This window comes from Dryobates pubescens, chromosome 18 (genome assembly GCF_014839835.1).
Source record: "Dryobates pubescens isolate bDryPub1 chromosome 18, bDryPub1.pri, whole genome shotgun sequence".
Taxonomy (NCBI): Eukaryota; Metazoa; Chordata; class Aves; order Piciformes; family Picidae; genus Dryobates; species Dryobates pubescens.
This window is the reverse complement of record NC_071629.1, coordinates 21862659-21883463: the sequence shown is the minus strand read 5'-3', so window position 1 is coordinate 21883463 and position 20805 is coordinate 21862659. Positions and strand designations below refer to the sequence as shown.

Below are 20805 nucleotides of genomic sequence, written 5' to 3'. Positions count from 1 at the left end.
CCTCTCTCAGTATCCAGCCATCAGAGCATGGAAAGGATGAAGGGATGGAGATGGGAGCAGTACCCCTGGAGAAATGTTCTGCTTCTGTGGAAATAAAGCAAAGGACATTTTTTTTCTCTCACCTGTTTCTCAGGGAAGAAGGTTGAAGGTTAGATGTAGTCTCCAGCTTCTAGCTCCTTACTCCTGTTCTATTCTTTTAAGGCAACAAACAGATCTGGTTCTTTCCCAGGTCAGCATCTAGCACTTTCCATGGAATCACAGACTGGCTCAGGTTGGAAGGGACCTCAGAGATCATCTACTCCAACTCCCCTGCCATGGGCAGGGATGCCTCTCAATTAGACCTGCTTGCTCAAGGCCTCATCCAACCTGGCCTTAAACACCTGCAGGCAGGAGGCAGCCACAGCCTCCCTTGGGCAACCTGTGCCAGACTCTCACCACCCTCCTGCTGAAGAACTTCTTCCTCGGCTCCAGTCTAACCCTGCTCTGCCTCAGCTTCAAACCATTCCCCCCTGGCCTGGCTCCAGACCCCCTCAGCAAAAGTCTCTCTGCAGCTTCCTGCAGGACCCCTTCAGGTCCTGGCAGGCAGCTCTAAGGTCCTCCTGAAGCCTTCTCCTCTCCAGGCTGAACACCCCAGCTCCCTCAGCCTGGCCTCACAGCAGAGCTGCTCCAGCCCTGGGATCATCTTTGTGGCCACCTCTGGCCTCACTCCTGCAGCTCTGTGTCCTCCTTCTGCTGGGGACAGCAGAGCTGGAGGCAGGGTTGGAGGTGAGGTCTGAGCAGAGCAGAGCCCAGGGGCAGAATCCCCTCTGCTGCCCTGCTGCCCACCCTGCTCTGGCTGCAGCCCAGCACACAGCTGCCTGCTGGGCAGCAGGAGGGCACTGCTGGCTCCTGGGGAGCTGCTCAGCACCCAGCACCCCCAAGGCTTTTTCTGCAGGGCTGCTCTCAGCCCACTCTGCACCCAGCCTGGATTGGTGCCTGGGGCTGGCCCAGCTGCAGGACCTTGCCCTGTGACTTGTTGAACCTCCTGCAGCTGGCCCTGGCCACTTCTCAAGCCTGTCAAGATCCTTCTGGATGCCATCCCTGCCCTCCTGTGAGTCCAGCTCAGCACACAGCTTGGTTAACTCCAACTGCCTCTTGAAAGGCCCTCTCCAGTCTTTAGCAAATAATTCTAAGTCCCATTAAACTGAGGAAGGAAATTATGCTGCTTCACTGGGGAAACAACAATGGGCCTGCAAAACAGGAGCAGCTTCCAGTCACAGTATCACAGTATAACTAAGGTTGGAAGTCAAATACTGGAAGCCTGCAGAACTGGAAGCCCTTTTTTCCCAGTTGTCACCTCATGTGCAAATGGTCCTTCAGCCTCCCATGAAGCTTTCACTCAGGAAAAGCATGTGGGTCTTGCTTGGCTTGGTGTCAAAACAACATATTTGCCCTGTGGCCAAATCTAAAGGCTGGCACAAAGGACTGCTCATAGGCAGAGGCCTGCCCAAGGGACTGATTTTTAGATGGTTAAGTCCTCAGAAGGGATCAGTTTGGAGAAAAAAAACTAGGATTAGGCTAAGTGGCTGAGAAGTCAGGTTCAAGCTCTTAGAATCCCAGACTGCCAGCTTGGAAGGGACCCCAGGGATCCTCTGCTCCAGCCTCTCCAGGTGACAGTGCAGTTGCCATGAGCTGGCTCAGCACCCTGGCAAGCTGAGTCTCAAGCTGCCCAGTGCAGGGCACTCCACTGCTGCCCTTGGGAGATGATTCCAGGGTCTGACTGTGCTCATGGCAAACATTTTCTCCTGGAGTGCAATGGGAATGTCCCCAGCAGTACCTTGTCCCCATCCCCCCTTGTCTGTTCCATGGCACTCCTTGTACCCAGGGAGTCTCCATCCTCCTGGCAGCCACCCTTCATGTCCTGCTCCCTGGTGATGAGGTCTCCCCTGAGCCTTCCCTTCTCCAGGCTGAACAAACCCAGCTCTCCTAGCCTTTCCCCACAGGGTAGGTCTGTCAGTCCTCTTCCACACCCTTCCTTAGCTTGGTCCCCCAGGCAGGAGGCAATTCAGAGGCACCACTTACATAGACAAACTCTTCAAAGCTGATCTTCCCATCCTTATTCTTGTCGCCGTCGATCATCAGCTTCTGGATGATCTCTCTCACTTTGTACCCAGGCAGAGGAAGGTTGGCTTCCTTGAAGAGCTCATGCAGCTCATAGTCACAGATGAACCCATTGCTGTTGAGGTCTGAGGGAGAGGAAGGACAGGAGGAGGTTTTAGGAAGATGCCAATACCCTAACCAGCCCAGCCCCAGAAAGCAGGGCAGAAACACAGCCCACGTGCCAGGGGAGGTTTAGGCTTGATCTTGGAACCCAGCAAGAGAGACTGGCTATTGGAATGTGCTGCCCAGGGAGGTGGTGGAGTCAACACCCCTGGAGGTGCTCAAGAAGAGCCTGGATGAGGCACTTAGTGCCATGGTCTGGTTGATCAGATGGTGTTGGGTGATAGGTTGGACTTGATGACCCTGGAGGTCTCTTCCAACCTGGCTGATTCAGTGAATACCTGGGTGGGTTGAGGAGGTAGAGATGCAAATGTCATTCTGCCACAGGCTCTCCCAGTTTGACACAGTGCTTGTACTGAAGACATCAGCCTAGCCCTTTAAGGCTAAACAAGAGCAACCTCTGCATTTAAGCAGCTTTGAGACCTTCTCCCCACCTCCAGAGGTGCTGGGATGGTGCATGGCTGAGTGCAGCTCAGTCTCTGCATTTAAGCAGCTTTATGACCTTCTCCCCACCTCCAGAGGTGCTGGGATGGTGCATGGCTGAGTGCAGCTCAGTCTCTGCATTTAAGCAGCTTTATGACCTTCTCCCCACCTCCAGAGGTGCTGGGATGGTGCATGGCTGAGTGCAGCTCAGTCTCTGCATTTAAGCAGCTTTGGGACCTTCTCCCCACCTCCAGAGGTGCTGGGATGGTGCATGGCTGAGTGCAGCTCAGTCTCTGCATTTAAGCAGCTTTATAACCTTCTCCACCACCTCCAGAGGTGCTGGGATGGTGCATGGCTGAGTGCAGCTCAGTCTCTGCATTTAAGCAGCTTTGTGACCTTCTCCCCACCTCCAGAGGTGCTGGAATGGTGCATGGCTGAGTGCAGCTCAGTCTCTGCATTTAAGCAGCTTTATAACCTTCTCCACCACCTCCAGAGGTGCTGGGATGGTGCATGGCTGAGTGCAGCTCAGTCTCTGCATTTAAGCAGCTTTATAACCTTCTCCACCACCTCCAGAGGTGCTGGGATGGTGCATGGCTGAGTGCAGCTCAGTCTCTGCATTTAAGCAGCTTTATAACCTTCTTCCCCACCTCCAGAGGTGCTGGAATGGTGCATGGCTGAGTGCAGCTCAGTCTCTGCATTTAAGCAGCTTTGAGACCTTCTCCCCACCTCCAGAGGTGCTGGGATGGTGCATGGCTGAGTGCAGCTCAGGCTCTGCATTTAAGCAGCTTTGAGACCTTCTCCCCACCTCCAGAGGTGCTGGGATGGTGCATGGCTGAATGCAGCTCAGGCTCTGCATTTAAGCAGCTTTGAGACCTTCTCCCCACCTCCAGAGGTGCTGGGATGGTGCATGGCTGAGTGCAGCTCAGTCTCTGCATTTAAGCAGCTTTGAGACCTTCTCCCCCACCTCCAGAGGTGCTGGAATGGTGCACGGCTGAGTGCAGCTCAGGCTCTGCATTTAAGCAGCTTTATGACCTTCTCCCCCACCTCCAGAGGTGCTGGGATGGTGCATGGCTGAGTGCAGCTCAGTCTCTGCATTTAAGCAGCTTTGAGACCTTCTCCCCCACCTCCAGAGGTGCTGGGATGGTGCATGGCTGAATGCAGCTCAGGCTCTGCATTTAAGCAGCTTTGAGACCTTCTCCCCACCTCCAGAGGTGCTGGGATGGTGCATGGCTGAGTGCAGCTCAGTCTCTGCATTTAAGCAGCTTTGAGACCTTCTCCCCCACCTCCAGAGGTGCTGGGATGGTGCATGGCTGAGTGCAGCTCAGGCTCTGCATTTAAGCAGCTTTGTGACCTTCTCCCCACCTCCAGAGGTGCTGGGATGGTGCATGGCTGAGTGCAGCTCAGTCTCTGCATTTAAGCAGCTTTGAGACCTTCTCCCCACCTCCAGAGGTGCTGGGATGGTGCATGGCTGAGTGCAGCTCAGGCTCTGCATTTAAACAGCTTTGTGACCTTCTCCCCCACCTCCAGAGGTGCTGGGATGGTGCATGGCTGAGTGCAGCTCAGTCTCTGCATTTAAGCAGCTTTGTGACCTTCTCCCCCACCTCCAGAGGTGCTGGTGCTGGGATGGTGCCTGGCTGAGTGCAGCTCACCACCAAAACCCCAGTGCTGCAGGGCACCCAGCCCTGCCTGGCCTCACTCAGCCATATCCCCCAGAGGAGAATTCCTTTGTTGTTTATAAAGCAGCAGCCTCTCCCCTAAGGCCAGAGAGCTGAATTCCACTCAAGCAACAGCTCCTGCTGCTCACAGATGCTCACACTCCCCAGGCTGTGTGATGCCAGCCTCAGCTATTTGCTGGTGTTCAAGAGGGAATCCCACACCAGAGCCACTGGGGCCAGAAATGATGTTTAAAGGGAAATACCTTGAAGAGTAAGAGGAAAACAATCAGGCTAGCTCTAAAGACTGCTATTTGTTCATTGTGTTTAACAAATCTCTGAAGCCAATTCACTTTGAGCAAGGTATCTGTGGTGGTGGCTTTTAGGTTGGGCTTTCACAGCAGTGCTCCAGCAGACAGCATGGCCACAGCACCACTTCAGCCTTTCTCCCTTCCCAGACCCCTGTGGGATCTCAAAACTGGTTTCTAAAAGCTGGCAAGAAAGTGAATTTCAAATGCACAGGGGCAAACCTCCAAAGCCACACAGAGCAACCCTGAACTCCACCCCCCCCCCAGCCACTTCCTAGCTCTCAAACTACAGAACAGCATCAATTTCAGTGGATTAAGATGAAAAACACCAAGGCCAGGTTTATTGCACACCCCAGCTTGAGATGTCACCAGCAAACCATTTCCCCTCAAGACAGAGTCACAGCACAGTTTGGGTTGGAAGGGACCTCCAAAGCTCATCCAGTCCAACCCTCCCTCTCCCCTGCAGTCAGCAGGGACATCCCTAGAATCACAGAATTGTCAGGGTTGGAAGGGACCTCAAGGCTCAGCCAGTTCCAACCCCCCTGCCATGGCCAGGGACACCTCACACTACAGCAGGTTGCTCACAGCCACCTCCAGCCTGGCTGCAAACACCGCCAGGCAGGAGGCTTCCACCACCTCCCTGGGCAGCCTGTGCCAGGCTCTCACCACCCTCATGGGGAACAACTTTTTCCTCACATCCAATCTCAATTTCCCCATTTCTATTTCTGCTCCATCCCCCCCAGTCCTGTCACTCCCTGACACCCTCAAAAGTCCCTCCCCAGCTTTCCTGGAGCCCCCTGCAGATACTGGATCAGATCCTTAACAACATCAGGTTGCTCAGATCCCCACCAAGCCTGACCTTGAATTATCTCCAGGGATGGGTCCTCAACCACCTCCCTGGGCAACCTGTTCCAGTCTTCCACCACCCTCATAGTAAAGAATTTGTTCCTAACATCCAATCTGAATCTGCTTTTGTCTGATTTCAAACCAGTGCCTCTCATCCTGTCCCTTCAGCTGTCTGCAAACAGTTCCTCTGCAGCTTTCTTGTAGCCCACTTCAGCTATTGGAAGGCTGCTCTAAGCTCTCCCTGGAGCCTTCTCTTCTCCAGGCTGAACAGCCCTAACTCCCTCAGCCTGTTCTCATAGCAGAGCTGCTCCAACCCCCTGATCATCTTCTTGGCCTCCTCTGGACCCTCTCCATCAGGTCCCTGTCCTTGCTGGGTTTGACATAGCACTCCAGTGAGGTCTCACCAGAGCAGAGAGGCAGAATCACCTCTCTCCATCTCCTGGCCATGCTGCTTTTCATGCAGCCCAGGATGTGACTGGCCTCAGCCTATCACTGGGGAGACACTGGAACAGGTTGCCCAGGGAGGTTGTGGATGTCCCTCCCTGGAGGTGTTCAAGGCCAGGCTGGATGAGGCCTTGAGCAGCCTGGGCTGGTGAAAGGTTTCCTTCTGTTCCTGTGGCACCTCCTCTGCTCCAGCTTGCCCCCAGCACCCCTTGTGCTGTGCTTGGCCATCCCTGAGCAGAGCCTGGCTCCAGCCCTGCACATCTCTATCCCCAGCCATGAGGGCAGCCCTCAGGCTCCTCTGCTCCAAGCTCCCAGCCCCAGCTGCCTCAGCCTGGCCTCACAGGGAGATGTTGCACTGCCTGCAGCAGCTCTGTGCCTCTGGGCTGGACTCTCCCAAGCAGTTCCCTGAGCTCTTTCTTGAGCTGAGGGGCCCAGAACTGGACACAATATTCCAGCTGTGGCCTCAGCAGGGCAGAGCAGAGGGGCAGCAGAACCTCTCTGGACCTGCTAACCACCCCCCAGGATGTCACTGGCCTTGGGCACAAGGAGACTTTGCTGGCTCGTGGTGTTCAGAAGCAGTGGGGATGTGGCCAGCAGAGGAGCAGCAGAGGTGAGCCTGGGGCAGGAGGACTGCAGCCAAGGGTGCAGGGAGTGTGCCCTGCTGCAAGGTGACCTGCTTGGGGTGGGGGTGCCCAGGAGAGTGTGTGGGCAGTTTGCAGGGTGGGGGACAGAGACAATGGTTTGAAGTTAGAGCAAAGCAGACTTAGGCTGGATGTGAAGAACAAGTTCTGCACCAGGAGGCTGGTGGAACACTGCAGCAGGTTGCCCAGGGAGGTGGTTGAGGCACTTGAAAGTTTTGTCTGTTGGTCTGAGTTCTGTGCTTGCTTGGGAAGTGGTGGCTGGTGTGAGATGCCAGATCCTTCTCCCAAGCAGTTCCCCGAGGTCCTTCTTGAGCTGAGGGGCCCACACCTGGACACAACATTGCAGATGTGGCCTCAGCAGGGCAGAGTAGAGGGGCAGGAGAACCTCTCTGGACCTACTACAACCACATCCCAGAATGCCATTTGCCTTCTTGGGCACAAGGGCCAAGAACCAGTCCCCACTCTTGCTTGTAGAACAGAAATCAGAGCTTTCAAACACTGAAATGCAGGTGAGGAGTTAGCCCAGGCCACTGTCTGGTCCATTCACTCTTGCTCAGCAGACCTCAGTGCCAGCCTGAAAGCATCAAACCTGGCTGCAGAGCAGGGAGCAGACTTGACTACCAAGTCAACACACTGAGGGCTCTGTTCCCCCTTGCACAGCAGCATCTTCCCTGTCCTAAGGTGTGCCTAGGTCAAAAAGGGTTTACCTCTGGTGGCTCTGCTGCAGGAAGAGCCTTCTGAAAGCCTCTCAGATGGGAGCACAGGCAGCTCAGGAGCTCAGCACCAGCACAGATGCTGCTCATCAGAAGGGCTCTCAGCTCCTGCACTGGGCTCAGGCAGACAGGGCAGGCTGCTGAGCAATGCACCATACTGCACTCAACCTCCTTGGCTCTCAGAGCTTAAATTCTTCCAACTCTTAACAATATCCCAAACCCTCACCTGTGAGAGCTACTCTTCCATAATGTCCTGACACAAAAATACAGCAGTCAGGCTTGGCAAAGCTCTGAGCAAGCAGATCTAGTGGAGGGTGTCCCTGCCTGCTGCAGGGGGGGTTGGACTGGGTGACCTTTGGAGGTCCCTTCCAACACAACCCATTCCATAACCCAGTGATAAAAAGGGCATCCATGTCCCAGACACTTTGGGAGTGGATTTATGAGCAAGAGAGGTCTGTTGGTGCAGCAGCAAGAGCCCAAGGTCCTGCTTTGGCAGTAAAGATGCTCTCATCTCAGCTTATAGAAGAGAATGGAATGGAGTGGAATGGAATGGAATGGAATGGAATGGAATGGAATGGAATGGAATGGAATGGAATGGAATGGAATGGAATGGAATGGAATGGAATAGAATAGAATAGAATAGAATAGAATAGAATAGAATAGAATAGAATAGAATAAACCAGGTTGGAAAAGACCTCAGAGATCATCCAGTCCAACCTATCACCCAACACCATCTGAGCAACTCAACCATGGCACCAAGTGCCTCATCCAGGCTCTTCCTAAACACCTCCAGGGATGGTGACTCCACCACCTCCCTGGGCAGCACATCCCAATGGCTAACAACTCTCTCTCTATGAAGAATTTCTTCCTAACATCCAGCCTAAACCTCCCCCTGGCACAGCTTGAGACTGTGTCCTCTTGTTCTGGTGCTGCTTGCCTGGGAGAAGAGACCAACCCCCACCTGGCTACAACCTCCCTTCAGGGAGTTGGAGAGAGCAAGAAGGTCTCCCCTGAGCCTCCTCTTCTGCAGGCTAAGCAACCCCAGCTCCCTCAGCCTCTCCTCACAGGGCTGTGCTCCAGACCCCTCCCCAGCCTCATTGCCCTTCTCTGGACACCTTCAAGTCTCTCAATGTCCTTCTTGAACTGAGGAGCCCAGAACTGGACACAGGACTCAAGGTGTGGCCTAACCAGTGCTGAGCACAGGGCACAATGACCTCCCTGCTCCTGCTTGGCCACACTGTTCCTGATGCAGGCCAGGATGCCATTGGCCTTCTTGGCCACTCTTGGCCACAGAAGGGCAGACTGCAGTGTCCTGGTTGGTGGAGGCACCAGCCCAGGGGTTTGGCAGCAGAGCTGAGGAACCTTCACCAGTGACTGTGGTGGACACATTCCCTTTTTAACATGTCAAAAAGCCTTGAGCCCTATGAACATGACAAACAGGCCTGAGACCCCTATCCCACAGGACAGCTTCTTTCCTTCTTGCTGTCCCCATGCCCCTCTCTGGCATCACAGCCAGGTGTACAAAGCAGCAGCATTAAAACAGGCACCTGTGCAGCACCAGCAAGCCCCAGGATTCTTTCTGGCACTACTGCAGGCCCACAATGTGACACCTTAGAATCACAGAATTGTCAGGGTTAGAAGGGATCCCAAGAATCATCCAGTTCCAACCCCCCTGCCATGGCCAGGGACACCTCACACTACAGCAGGTTGCTCACAGCCACCTCCAGCCTGGCTGCAAACACCTCCAGGCAGGAGGCTTCCACCACCTCCCTGGGCAGCCTGTGCCAGGCTCTCACCACCCTCATGGGGAACAACTTCTTCCTCACAGCCAATCTCAATCTCCCCACTTCTAGTTTTGCTTCATTTCCCCCCCCCCCCCGCCCCAGTCCTATCCCTCCCTGACACCCTCAAAAGTCCCTCCCCAGCTTTCTTGGAGCCCCCTGCAGATCCTGGAAGGCCACAATTAGGTCTCCTCAGAGCCTTCTCCTCTCCAGACTGCACAACCCCAACTCCCTCAGGCTGTCTCCCTGGCAGAGCAGCTCCAGCCCTCTGCTCCTCCTCGTGGCCCTTCTCTGGACACCTTCCAGCCCAGAGGCTCCAGAACTGGCCCCAGAGCTGCAGCTGTGGTCTCAGCAGAGTGGAGCAGAGGGGCAGAATCCCCTCCCTGGCCCTGCTTCCCTTGCTGCAGCCCAGGCTCTGCTTGGCTCTCTGGGCTGCAAGTGCTCACTGCTGGCTCCTCTTGAGCTTCTCATCCCCCAGCACCCCCAGGGCCTTTTCTTCAGGGCTGCTCTCCAGCCAGTCCCTGCCCAGCCTGTATCAGTGCCTGGGGTTGCCCTGCCCCAGCTAAGGACCTTGCCCTTGTTGAACCTCCTGAGGTTGTCCTGGGCCCAGCTCTGCAGCCTGCCCAGGTGCCTCTGGATGGATCCTTCCCTCCAGCTGTCAGCAGCACCACACAGCTTGGTGCTGAGGCTGCTCAATGCCACTGTCCATGTCACCAGCAAAGATGTTAATTACAACTGGTCTCAGCACTGATCCCTGAGGGACTGCACTTAGCCATGGACCTTGCTAGATGTCCTGCACCCAGCCCTCAGACAAGAGGTGGTGCCAACCCCCTGTCTACCACAGCCTGCCAGGCTGCTCCCCAGCTGCAGAGCCTGCTGGAGCAGAAGCTCTCCCGACCCAAACCCTTCGCCGCTCCTCCCGGAATTACTGATGGAAGAAAGTGCAAATGGTTTTAGGCAGGAGTGCTCCAGCCTGGCTTCATGGCAGCCTGCCTGGTGGAGAGGAAACTACAGCACACCAAGCAGCTTCCTGTTTCTCCTGCAAGATGCATGCCTGCCAGGGCACCACAGCCGGGCAAGGCCACTGCAGCGCCACGCGGCCAGCGCCTCCTGCCCAGCTGCTGCTGCTGCTGCTGCTGCTGCTGCAACCCAAAGCCCAGAGCTGCTCCCAGCTCTGGCTCAGCTGCCTCCAGACCAGCCCTTAAAATAGCTGAAATAACAGGATGTGAGGGGGAAAGTAAGCCACACGTTGCCTTTTAAGGAGAAAGGCTGAGCAGGACACACTCCAGCAGGATCACTGAGCCCCGTAAGGCTCAGGGCATTGTTCCCCACCTTGCAGCAGCAGCAGCAGCAGGGAACAAAGTGTTCAGCTTTTAAGTACTTGGTGTTTCCAGGAGGAGGAGATGCTTATCTCTGCTAGTGGAGCAAGGAGAGGGCAAACAAACAGAGGAAGGCTGCAGATTCTGTTCTGCCCTGCCTCCCCTACCAAGGGCCACTCTCTGGTGGTACCCACACACCGCTCAGCGGAGCAGGCTCAGAAACCAGCTGAGAGTGCAGAGAATCACTGCATGGGGTGGCTGGGAAAGGATCTTAGAGATCATCCAGCTCCAACCCTCCTGCCATAGGGACACCTCCCACTAGCCCAACTTGCTCAAGGCCTCATTCAGCCCGGCCTTGAACACCTCCCTGGGCAACCTGTGCCAGTCTCTCACCACCCTCACTGCAAAGAATTTCTTCCTCATCTCCAGTCTCAAACTCCCCTCTCCCAGCTCAAAGCCATTGTCCCTCAGCCTGCCACTCCCAGCTTGTGACAAAAGTCCCTGCCCAGCTCTCCCTTCAGGTCCTGGAAGGCTGCTCTAAGGTCTCCCAGCCTGGCCCCACAGGGGAGCTTCTCCAGCCTTGTGGCCTCCTCTGGACCTGCTCCAGCGGCTCAGTGGCTTTCTGGGGGCACCAGAGCAACTTGCTCTTCCCCCATTACCCTGCAGGTCCTTCAAGGCCTAGGTGGTCCTCATGCCCCTCTTAATTACTTTTTTTCAGGTGTCAAAATGCTTTTTTCCCCACTGCTGTTTACCACATGGATCATTTCCAGTACAAATCCCTGGCCAGAGGTTGCTGGGAGCTGCCTGTCTCAACTGCAGCAGACTTTAGACCATGGTTTCACCCAGAGTCACACAATGGGGTGGGACCTCTTGAAGATCATCAAGTCCACTCCCCCTGCTAGAGCAGGATCACCCAGAGTGAATCACACAGGAACACATCCAGGTGGGTTTTGAATGCCTCCAGAGATGGAGACTCCACAACCCTTCTGGGCAGCTTATCTTCAACTGTCAAGGAGGGCCAAGAGCAAGAGAGTGCACAGCAACACCTCGCAGTAACACACCTCACAGTGACTCATCTCACTGCCTCCCAGCACCCCCCAGATCTCTCAATCTGGTCCAGCTGGTGCAACACACACCTCTGAGGTCACAGGCTCACAGGATGTTAGGGGTTGGAAGGGACCTCCAAAGGCCATCAAGTCCAACCCCCAGCCAGAGCAGGAGCAGAGAATCCAGCACAGGTCACACAGGAACACATCCAGACAGGGCTGGGAAGGCTCCAGAGAAGGAGACTCCACAACCTCTCTGGGCAGCCTGCTCCAGGGCTCTGGGACCCTCCCAGGGAAGAAGTTCCTCCTCATCTTGAGGTGGAACCTCCTGTGCTGGAATTTGTATCCATTGCCCCTTGTCCTATCCCAGGGTGTAGCTGAGCAGAGCCTGTCCCCTACCTCTTGACCCTCACCCTCCAGACTAAACAGCCCCAGGGCTCTCAGCCTCTCCTCCCCAGACAGTGCTGCAGTCCCTTCAGCATCCTTGGAGCCCTCCCTTGGACTCTCTCCAGCAGATCCCTGTCCCTCCTGAACTGGGGAGCCCAGACCTGGATGCAATATTCCAGGTGAGGTCTCAGCAGGGCAGAGCAGAGGGGGAGGAGAACCTCCCTGGCTCTGCTGGACACACTGCTCTCAATGCCCCCCCAGGATCCCCTTGGCCTTCTTGGCCCCCAGGGCAGAGCTTGTTGTCCAGCAGCACTGCCAGGTCCTTCCCCAGGGCTGCTCTCCAGCAGATCCCCTGCCAGCCTGTGCTGCTGCAGTTTATTCTTCCTGCCCAGGTGCAGGACTCTGCTCTTAGAGACACTCCTGACAGGCACATCCCACAGCAAGGCCTGGGGGCTGTACCATGCCTAAAGCACCCAAACCAGAAGGGAGCTGAGGAGGACCAGCAGACCTCATCCCTCCTCTGGGGGTGTCCAGATCACATTGCTCAGCTAAGAGCCAACTTTTGACACTGCTGTTGTCATTGCACACCGAGGCAGGACCCACCCCCTGAGCAGGTCGAGCTGGTTTCCTGCCACAAAGCAAGACCTGACTTGGGTCTCTCCATGTTTCCAGAGCAAAGGCTGCCAGCCAAGCTCATCTCAATCATTTCCACACACACTAATGCCACATTCCATCCAAGTTAACAATTTTAAGTGTATCCAAGGACAGAATGGGCTTCCTACACCCCAGCTTTGTTAAGGCTGGCACTCACAGGCAGATTAGGCAGCAAGAAGGATGATGCCAGGTTCTGCACTTTGGCCACAACAACCCCAGGCAGGGCTACAGGCTGGGGGCAGAGTGGCTGAGAGCTGCCAGGCAGAGAGGGACCTGGGGGTGCTGGTTGACAGCAGCTGAACAGGAGCCAGCAGTGTGCCCAGCAGCCAAGAAGGCCAATGGCATCCTGGCCTGCATCAGGAACAGTGTGGCCAGCAGGAGCAGGGAAGTCCTTGTGCCCTGTGCTCAGCACTGGTTAGGCCACACCTTGAGTCCTGTCTCCAGTTCTGGGCTCCTCAGCTTAAGAAGGACATTGAGACACTTGAAGGTGTCCAGAGAAGGGCAACAAAGCTGGGGAGGGGTCTGGAGCACAGCCCTGTGAGGAGAGGCTGAGGGAGCTGGGGTTGCTTAGCCTGCAGAAGAGGAGGCTCAGGGGAGACCTCATTGCTCTCTCCAACTCCCTGAAGGGAGGCTGTAGCCAGGTGGGGGTTGGTCTCTTCTGCCAGGCACCCAGCACCAGAACAAGAGGACACAGTCTGAAGCTGTGCCAGGGGAGGTTTAGGCTGGATGTTAGGAAGAAATTCTTCATAGAGAGTTGTTAGCCATTGGGATGTGCTGCCCAGGGAGGTGGTGGAGTCACCATCCCTGGAGGTGTTTAGGAAGAGCCTGGATGAGGCACTTGGAGCCATGGTTGAGTTGCTCAGATGGTGTTGGGTGATAGGTTGGAATTGATGATCTCTGAGGTCTTTTCCAACCTGGTTTATTCTATTCTATTCTATTCTATTCTATTCTATTCTAGTCTAGTCTAATTATATTTTAATTCTATTCTATTCTACTCTACTCTACTCCATCTCCTTCTGCAGCAGCTCCCTTGCACCTGCTGGAGAAGTCTTGGGAAGGGGGAGAGGGGACTGCCTGAAATGCAGCTTGAAGCACATCCCAGCAGGGTGCAGTGCTCCTTGGCAATCAGCTGTCTCTGAAATTCCTGCTTCCCTCCACAGACTGCAAACTCAACCTGCCCTAAGAGTTCTCAGAGCCACCTTGCTCCAGAAGGCAGCTCAGCCCAGACAGATGGGAGGCAGTGACCAGCCTGTGTTGATAACCAGTGCTCAAGCAAAGATGTCCCTTCAGAGAACAAAACACTGCCTCTCACCACTTGTGCAACTCGCCCCTGGCCTGTGCCAGTCCTGGGTGTGGTTCCTCAGCTGCACACACTGACCTCAGTCCACACTGCTGAGGTCCACCTCCCATCCCACCCCTCCCTGGCTTTCCTCTGATCCTCCTGTAAGCCAGATCAAGAAACTAAATCAGCAGAAAACTATTTCCCCCATGATGTCAGGCTTCTGCCCAAAGCAGCTTCCTGCAGCAGCCTGCCAAGAGACCTCTGCAATGCCAGGGCAAGAGACCCCTGCAATGCCAAGGCAAGAGACCCCTGCAATGCCAGGGCAAGAGACCCCTGCAATGCCAGGGCAGGAGACCTCTGCAATGCCAGGGCAGGAGACCCCTGCAATGCCAGGGCAGGAGACCTCTGCAATGCCAGGGCAAGAGACCCCTGCAATGCCAGGGCAAGAGACCCCTGCAATGCCAAGGCAAGAGACCAGTGCAATGCCAAGGCAAGAGACCCCTGCAATGCCAGGGCAAGAGACCCCTGCAATGCCAAGGCAAGAGAGCCCTGCAATGCCAGGGCAGGAGATCTCTGCAATGCCAGGGCAAGAGACCCCTGCAATGCCAAGGCAAGAGACCAGTGCAATGCCAAGGCAAGAGAACCCTGCAATGCCAGGGCAAGAGACCTCTGCAATGCCAGGGCAAGAGACCTGTGCAATGCCAGGGCAAGAGACTCCTGCAATGCCAGGGCAGGAGACCCCTGCAATGCCAAGGCAAGAGACCTCTGCAATGCCAGGGCAGGGTTTGCCAAAGCAGGAAGGCAGGCAGAGCAACATGGGCTGTACAACCCCTCAGCACCCAACTGTCTGTTAGGGAGGTAAGAACCAGAGAAGAAAGAGAGCCACCAGAGGGCAATGCACATGCAAGGCAGCCACAAAGCTTTGGATTGTCACCACAAGTTGTTCCCTAATGGCCAGGTAAAGAGACACTCATTAGGCTTTGCCTCCCAGCTGCCCAAGCAGAGTGCCTCAGATGCACCTGCACAAACCAGAAAGGCAGCAGCTCCACTTACCATCTGCATGGCTCAGCCACCCTGCCCAAACCAACAGCATCAAACCCAAGCACTGGGCAAGCCCTGAAGTGCTGCCTGGGCCACAGGAATGCAGTACCTGTTGTGGCTCTCCAGAGGGATCTTGCCAGGCAGGACAGATGGACAGAGTCCAACAGGACGGCAGGGAACAAGCCCAAGTGCTGCACTTTGGCCACAACAACCCCAGGCAGGGCTAAAGGCTGGGGGCAGAGTGGCTGAGAGCAGCCAGGCAGAGAGGGACCTGGGGGTGCTGGTTGACAGCAGCTGAACAAGAGCCAGCAGTGTGCCCAGGGGGCCAAGAAGGCCAAGGGCATCCTGGCCTGCATCAGGAGCAGTGTGGCCAGCAGGAGCAGGGAGGTCATTGTGCCCTGTGCTCAGCACTGGTTAGGCCACACCTTGAGGCCTGTGGCCAGTTCTGGGCCCCTCAGTTTAGGAAGGAGGTTGAGCTGCTGGAAGGTATCCAGAGAAGGGCAACAAAGCTGGGGAGGGGTCTGGAGCACAGCCCTGTGAGGAGAGGCTGAGGGAGCTGGGGTTGCTTAGCCTGGAGAGGAGGAGGCTCAGGGGAGACCTTCTTGCTCTCTCCAACTCCCTGAAGGGAGGTTGTAGCCAGGTGGGGGTTGGTCTCTTCTCCCAGGCACCCAGCACCAGAACAAGAGGACACAGTCTCAAACTGTGCCAGGGGAGGTTTAGAGTGGGTGTTAGGAAGAAATTCTTCATAGAGAGAGAGAAATGTGGCATAGAGAGCCACTGAAATGTGCTGCCCAGGGAGGTGGCGGAGTCACCATCCCTGGAGGTGTTCAAGAAAGGCTTGGATGTGGCACTTGGAGCCATGGTTCAGTTGTCAGGAGGTGTTAGGCATTAGGTAATAGGTTGGACTTGGTGATCTTTTCCAGCCTCATTGAGTCTATGATTCCATGATTCTGTGATACTTCTTCTGCCCTCAGGAATCACCAAAGCCCACCCTGGAGCAAGAGGGCAAGGCTCAGCGGCAGCCAGACTGGCAGCATCCCTCCCTTTGTGCTCCTCGCCTTGAAGTGAGGAGCCAGAAGCAAGAAGGCTGCCAAGGCACTGCCTGGCACAGAGGGGACCACAAAGGCAGCAGACTGCCCACATCCTGCTGGCAGGGCTGGGCTGAAGCCCTGGCAAAGGCGCAGCAGACAGCAGCGCTCCTGGCTGGGACTTACCCACTTTGGCAAAGGCCTCCTTGAGCTCCTCCAGCTCATCTTTGGAGATCTGCGTGGTGTTGGCCATCTCATGAAGTTAGGGAGGATCTAAAAGGGGAGAGAAAGGGACAGTGAGTGAAACCAGGCTGCCATCCAGCTCTGAAGGGCAGCACAGCAACAAGCGGCACCAAGGTCACTGCAGCTCCTGCAGCCACCTTTATCTTGCCACTCAGAAACCAGCTGTGTGAAGCTCAGGAGATGGCAAATGCCCTCCTTAGCAAGTCCAAAAGGCCATTAGCCTCGTTAATATTTACCCCTGGCTATTTGTTTTATGGGCTGTGAGCTTCTGGACACACTTCATGGGCCTGCTGCTACCCAGTGTGTGCTACCCAGGGCTGAAAAGCTCTGATCTCCAGAGGCTGAGACTTGGGGTTGTTCAGGGAAGAGAAGGCTCCAGGGAGACCTTCTTGTGGCCTTCCAGGATCTGAAAGGGGCTACAATAAAGCTGGGGAGGGACTTTTTAGGGTGTCAGGGTATGATAGGACTGGAGGGATGGAGCAAAACTAGAAGTGGGGAGATTCAGGCTGAATGAGGCCTTGAGCAAGCTGGGCTGGTGGGAGGTGTCCCTGCCCATGGCAGGGGTTGGAACTGGATGATCTCTTGCAGCCCAGAGAGCCAAGCAGAGCCTGGGCTGCAGCAAGAGAAGTGTGGCCAGCAGGGCCAGGGAGGGGATTCTGCCCCTCTGCTCCACTCTGCTGAGACCACAGCTGCAGCTCTGGGGCCAGTTCTGGAGCCTCTGTGCCAGGAAGGATCTGGAGGGGCTGGAAGGTGTCCAGAGAAGGGCCAGGAGGAGGAGCAGAGGGCTGGAGCTGCTCTGCTGTGAGGACAGACTGAGGGAGTTGGGGTTGTGCAGGCTGGAGAGGAGAAGGCTCTGAGCAGACCTAATTGTGGCCTTCCAGTATCTGAAGGGGGCTGCAAGAAAGCTGGGGAGGGACTTTTGAGGGTGCCAGGGAGTGATAGGACTGGGGGGGATGGAGCAAAATTAGAAGTGGGGAGATTGAGATTGGCTGTGAGGAAGAAGTTGTTCCCCATGAGGGTGGTGAGAGCCTGGCACAGGCTGCCCAGGGAGGTGGTGGAAGCCTCCTGCCTGGAGGTGTTTGCAGCCAGGCTGGAGGTGGCTGTGAGCAGCCTGCTGTGGTGTGAGGTGTCCCTGGCCATGGCAGGGGGTTGGAACTGGCTGAGCCTTGAGGTCCCTTCCAGCCCTGACAATTCCATGATTTTCCACAACCTGGAACAAAACCCAGAACCCACAGCTAAAATATGACTGCATGGGATACTGACTGCAGACACTGCCTGTCTGCCCCCTGAGAGCTACCAAGCTCAAACAAGAGAGATTCTGAACAGTACCTGAAAAAGGTTTTCCTTTTTTTCTGCACAAAGCTCTATGCCTAATACTGCTTGTGGCAAGCAAACAACCTGCTTCCCTACAAGAAAACTGTCAACCTGCTTCCCCAGTCAGCCTCTCAACAATCCATGCTAGCCACAGGCTGTTTGCTTAGCCACTGACCCTTCCACTCCCACCCCCTTGCCCAGCCAGGCACAGCACACAAAGAGTGGCTGTCCATGGCTCCATGGCCCAGTGGAGGCCAGGGACAAGCAGAGTCCCTCAGGGGTCAGCCCTGGGACCAGGCTTGTTCAACATCTCTGTGGGTGCCATGGACAGTGGCATTGAGTGCACCCTCAGCAAGTTTGCTGATGGCACCAAGCTGTGTGGTGCAGCAGACAGCTGGAGGGAAGGGATCCATCCAGAGGGACCTGGACAGGCTGGAGAGGTGGGCACAAGCCAACCTCAGGAGCTTCAACAAGAGCAAGGGCAGGGTCCTGCAGCTGGGTGGAGGCAATCCCAGGCACAAATCCAGGCTGGGCAGGGACTGGCTGGAAAGCAGCCCTGAGGAGAGAGACTTGGGGGTGCTGGGGGAGGAGAAGCTCACCAGGAGCTCTCAGTGTGCACTTGCAGCCCAGAAAGCCAACCAGAGCCTGGGCTGCAGCAAGAGAAGTGTGGCCAGCAGGGCCATGGAGGGGATTCTCCCCCTCTGCTCAGCTCTGGTGAGACCCCACCTGGAGTACTGCCTCCAGTTCTGGAGCCCCTATTGCAAGAGGGATCTGGAGGTGCTGGAAGGTGTCCAGAGAAGGGCCAGGAGGATGAGCAGAGGGCTGGAGCACCTCTCCTGTGAGGACAGACTGAGGGAGTTGGGGCTGTTCAGTCTGGAGAAGAGAAGGCTCCCAAGTGACCTCATTGTGGCCTTCCAGGATCTGAAGGGGGCTCCAAGAAGGCTGGGGAGGGACTGCTCAGGATCTCAGGCAGTGATAGGACTAGGGGGAATGGAATGAAGCTGGAGGTGGGGAGATTCAGGCTGGAGGTGAGGAGGAAGTTCTTCCCCATGAGAGTGGTGAAGCCCTGGAATGGGTTGTCCAGGGAGGTGGTTGGGGCCCTGTCCCTGGAGGTGTTTAAGCCCAGGCTGGATGAGGCTCTGGGCAGCCTGATCTAGTGTGGGGTGTCCCTGCCCATGGCAGGGGGGGTTGGAACTGGATGATCCTTGTGGTCCCTTCCAACCCTGACTGATACTATGATACATCAGGAGCACCACCAGCCAGGGAAGAACAGCCAGCACTGGCTACACTCACCCCCCAAGGATGCAGAAGCGCTGATTTGATCAGATCTGCTCGGTGGCTAAGAAGCAGGAGGAGATGAGGCACAGAGCTCCCACACTCATCTGCTATAATCCTCCTTTCCAACTACTGCTCAGGTTCCCCCTGAGCAGTCTGTGCAGGAGGTATCACCATACAGATGGCAAAGGGCTGCCCACATCCCTTTCCCAGGGCATTGGTGACTGCAGGGTCAGATCTGGAGATCAGACTCTGTTGGCATTCGGCAGGGGGGTTGGGCTCCATGACCTCCAGAGCTTCCTTTCAACCCTCACCGTTCTGTGCTTGCAGCCAACACCAGGGAGAGATCAGCACTCAAGGGAACAATGCAAACAGAGCAATCCCTGGGCATAAACAAAGACCAGGAGGCACTGAGAAGCACACTGGAGCAGACCCTGATAGCTCCAGCTCAAGGTCTTTCTAAATCTGGACAGGCTCAGTGCAGCTTCAGATTAGGATTTACATTCCAACATATTCCAGCTACAGTTGCTGTAAGCTGAGAAAACAAAAGGTTCCTCCTCTGCCTGTGGGAGCAGACACAGCTGCCTCCTCTGCAAGCAAAAGCACAGAGGTACAGAATGTTAGGGGCTGGAAGGGACCTCCAGAGCTCATCCAGTCCAACCCCACACCTAGAGCAGCTCACACAGGAGCACAGCCAGGTGGGGTTGGAATAGCTCCACAGAAGGAGACTCCACAGCCCCCCTGGGCAGCCTGCTCCAGGGCTCTGGCACCCTCACAGGGACAAAATGTTTCCTCCTGTGCCCATGGCACTTCCTCTGCCTCAGCTTCCACCACTGCCCCTTGTGCTGGCATTGGGCATCCTCCAGCAGAGCCTGGCTCCAGCCTCTGGGCACTCCCCCTGCACAGCTTTATCCCCAGCAAGGAGCTCACCCTCAGGCTCCTCCTCTCCAAGCTCCAGAGCCCTCAGCTCCCTCAGGCTCTCCTCCTGAGGAAGATGTTGCACTGCCTGCAGCAGCTCTGTGGCTCTGGGCTGGAGTCTCTCCAGCAGTTCCCTGAGCTCCTTCCTGACCTGAGGGGCCCAGAACTGGACACAATATTCCAGCGGTGGCCTCAGCAGGGCAGAGCAGAGGGGGAGGAGAACCTCTCTGACCTACTGACCACAGCCCTTCTGATCCACCCCAGGCTGCCCTTGGCCTTCTTGGCCACCAGAGCACGTTGCTGGCTCATGGCCAGCCTTCCATCCACCAGGACCCCCCAGGTCCTTTTACCCTTCACTGCTCTCCAGCAGCTCAGTCCCCAAGCTCTGCTGCTCCATGCAGCAGGGGGGGGACTCCAGGTTTACAGCCTGTCAGAAGGCAGGATCCTGGCTGGCATTGGCTTGCTGAGCAAGGCAAAAGAGACTCAGCTTCACAAATGCCTGGGCTCTGCTTTGCAAAGCCTCTTTTGTCTGGGGCTCTGGGCTGCCTTCACAAGCACCTGTTAGCTCAGGCTCCCAGCTTTGCCTGGAGCTGCAAGCATTCATTTTCTGAAGCACTTCACTGGGTCTGGGAAGAAAACGAAGCTGGTGGAGAGGAGAGCAAAGTGGAGAGGAGAGCAAAAGGGCAGGTGTGGCTGCCTGGGAAAGCAGCTCAGACAGGTGCCAGCAGCACAGAAAGTCAACAAGAAGTTGCATCACTGCAGAGACATGAAGGCAAGCACATCAGACCCCACCTGCCAGCATCTGCAGAGCTGCCAGCAGACAGGGGAATGTGGTTCACAGGCAGTAAAAAGCCACCAGCAGCAAGGCAGCCAAGGCTTGTACTGCCAAGAGTGGGGCAGGGGCAGGAGTTGCAGCAAAACTGCATCAGACTGAGAGAGAACACCAATCAAAAGGGAAGCAGCACAGCAGTTGGCACTGTTTTGCTAAGTTAAGACTGATTGCCCCAGGAAGTGCTCCCATGCAGGTCCTTTGCTGCTGCAGGAATTGCTGGGGGCAGCACTGCCCATCCTGAGGGATGCCCAGGCTGCTGGTCTGGGACCTATCCCAGAGGCCTTGAGCAACCTGGGCTGGGGGGAGGTGTCCCTGCACATGGCAGGGTGGTTGGAACTGGATGATCTTTAAAGGTCCCTTCCAACCCAAACCACTCCATGAATCTATGAACCCAGCTCC

General features: G+C 55.9%; 1 protein-coding gene across 3 annotated transcripts in view; it reads right to left on the bottom strand.

Annotated features, from left to right (window-relative positions):
- The window catches only part of PLS3 (plastin 3), a 103220-nt gene that overhangs the window by 27932 nt on the left and 54483 nt on the right, over nt 1-20805 (bottom strand). For all 3 annotated transcript variants that reach the window (XM_054169308.1, XM_054169310.1, XM_054169309.1), the window contains exons 2-3: nt 16011-16097; nt 2062-2225 (exon numbers count right to left, since the gene is read on the bottom strand). In XM_054169308.1, the coding sequence (XP_054025283.1) occupies nt 2062-2225; nt 16011-16077 (231 nt within the window). In that variant the 5' untranslated portion in view covers nt 16078-16097. The remainder of the gene's footprint in view (nt 1-2061; nt 2226-16010; nt 16098-20805) is intronic.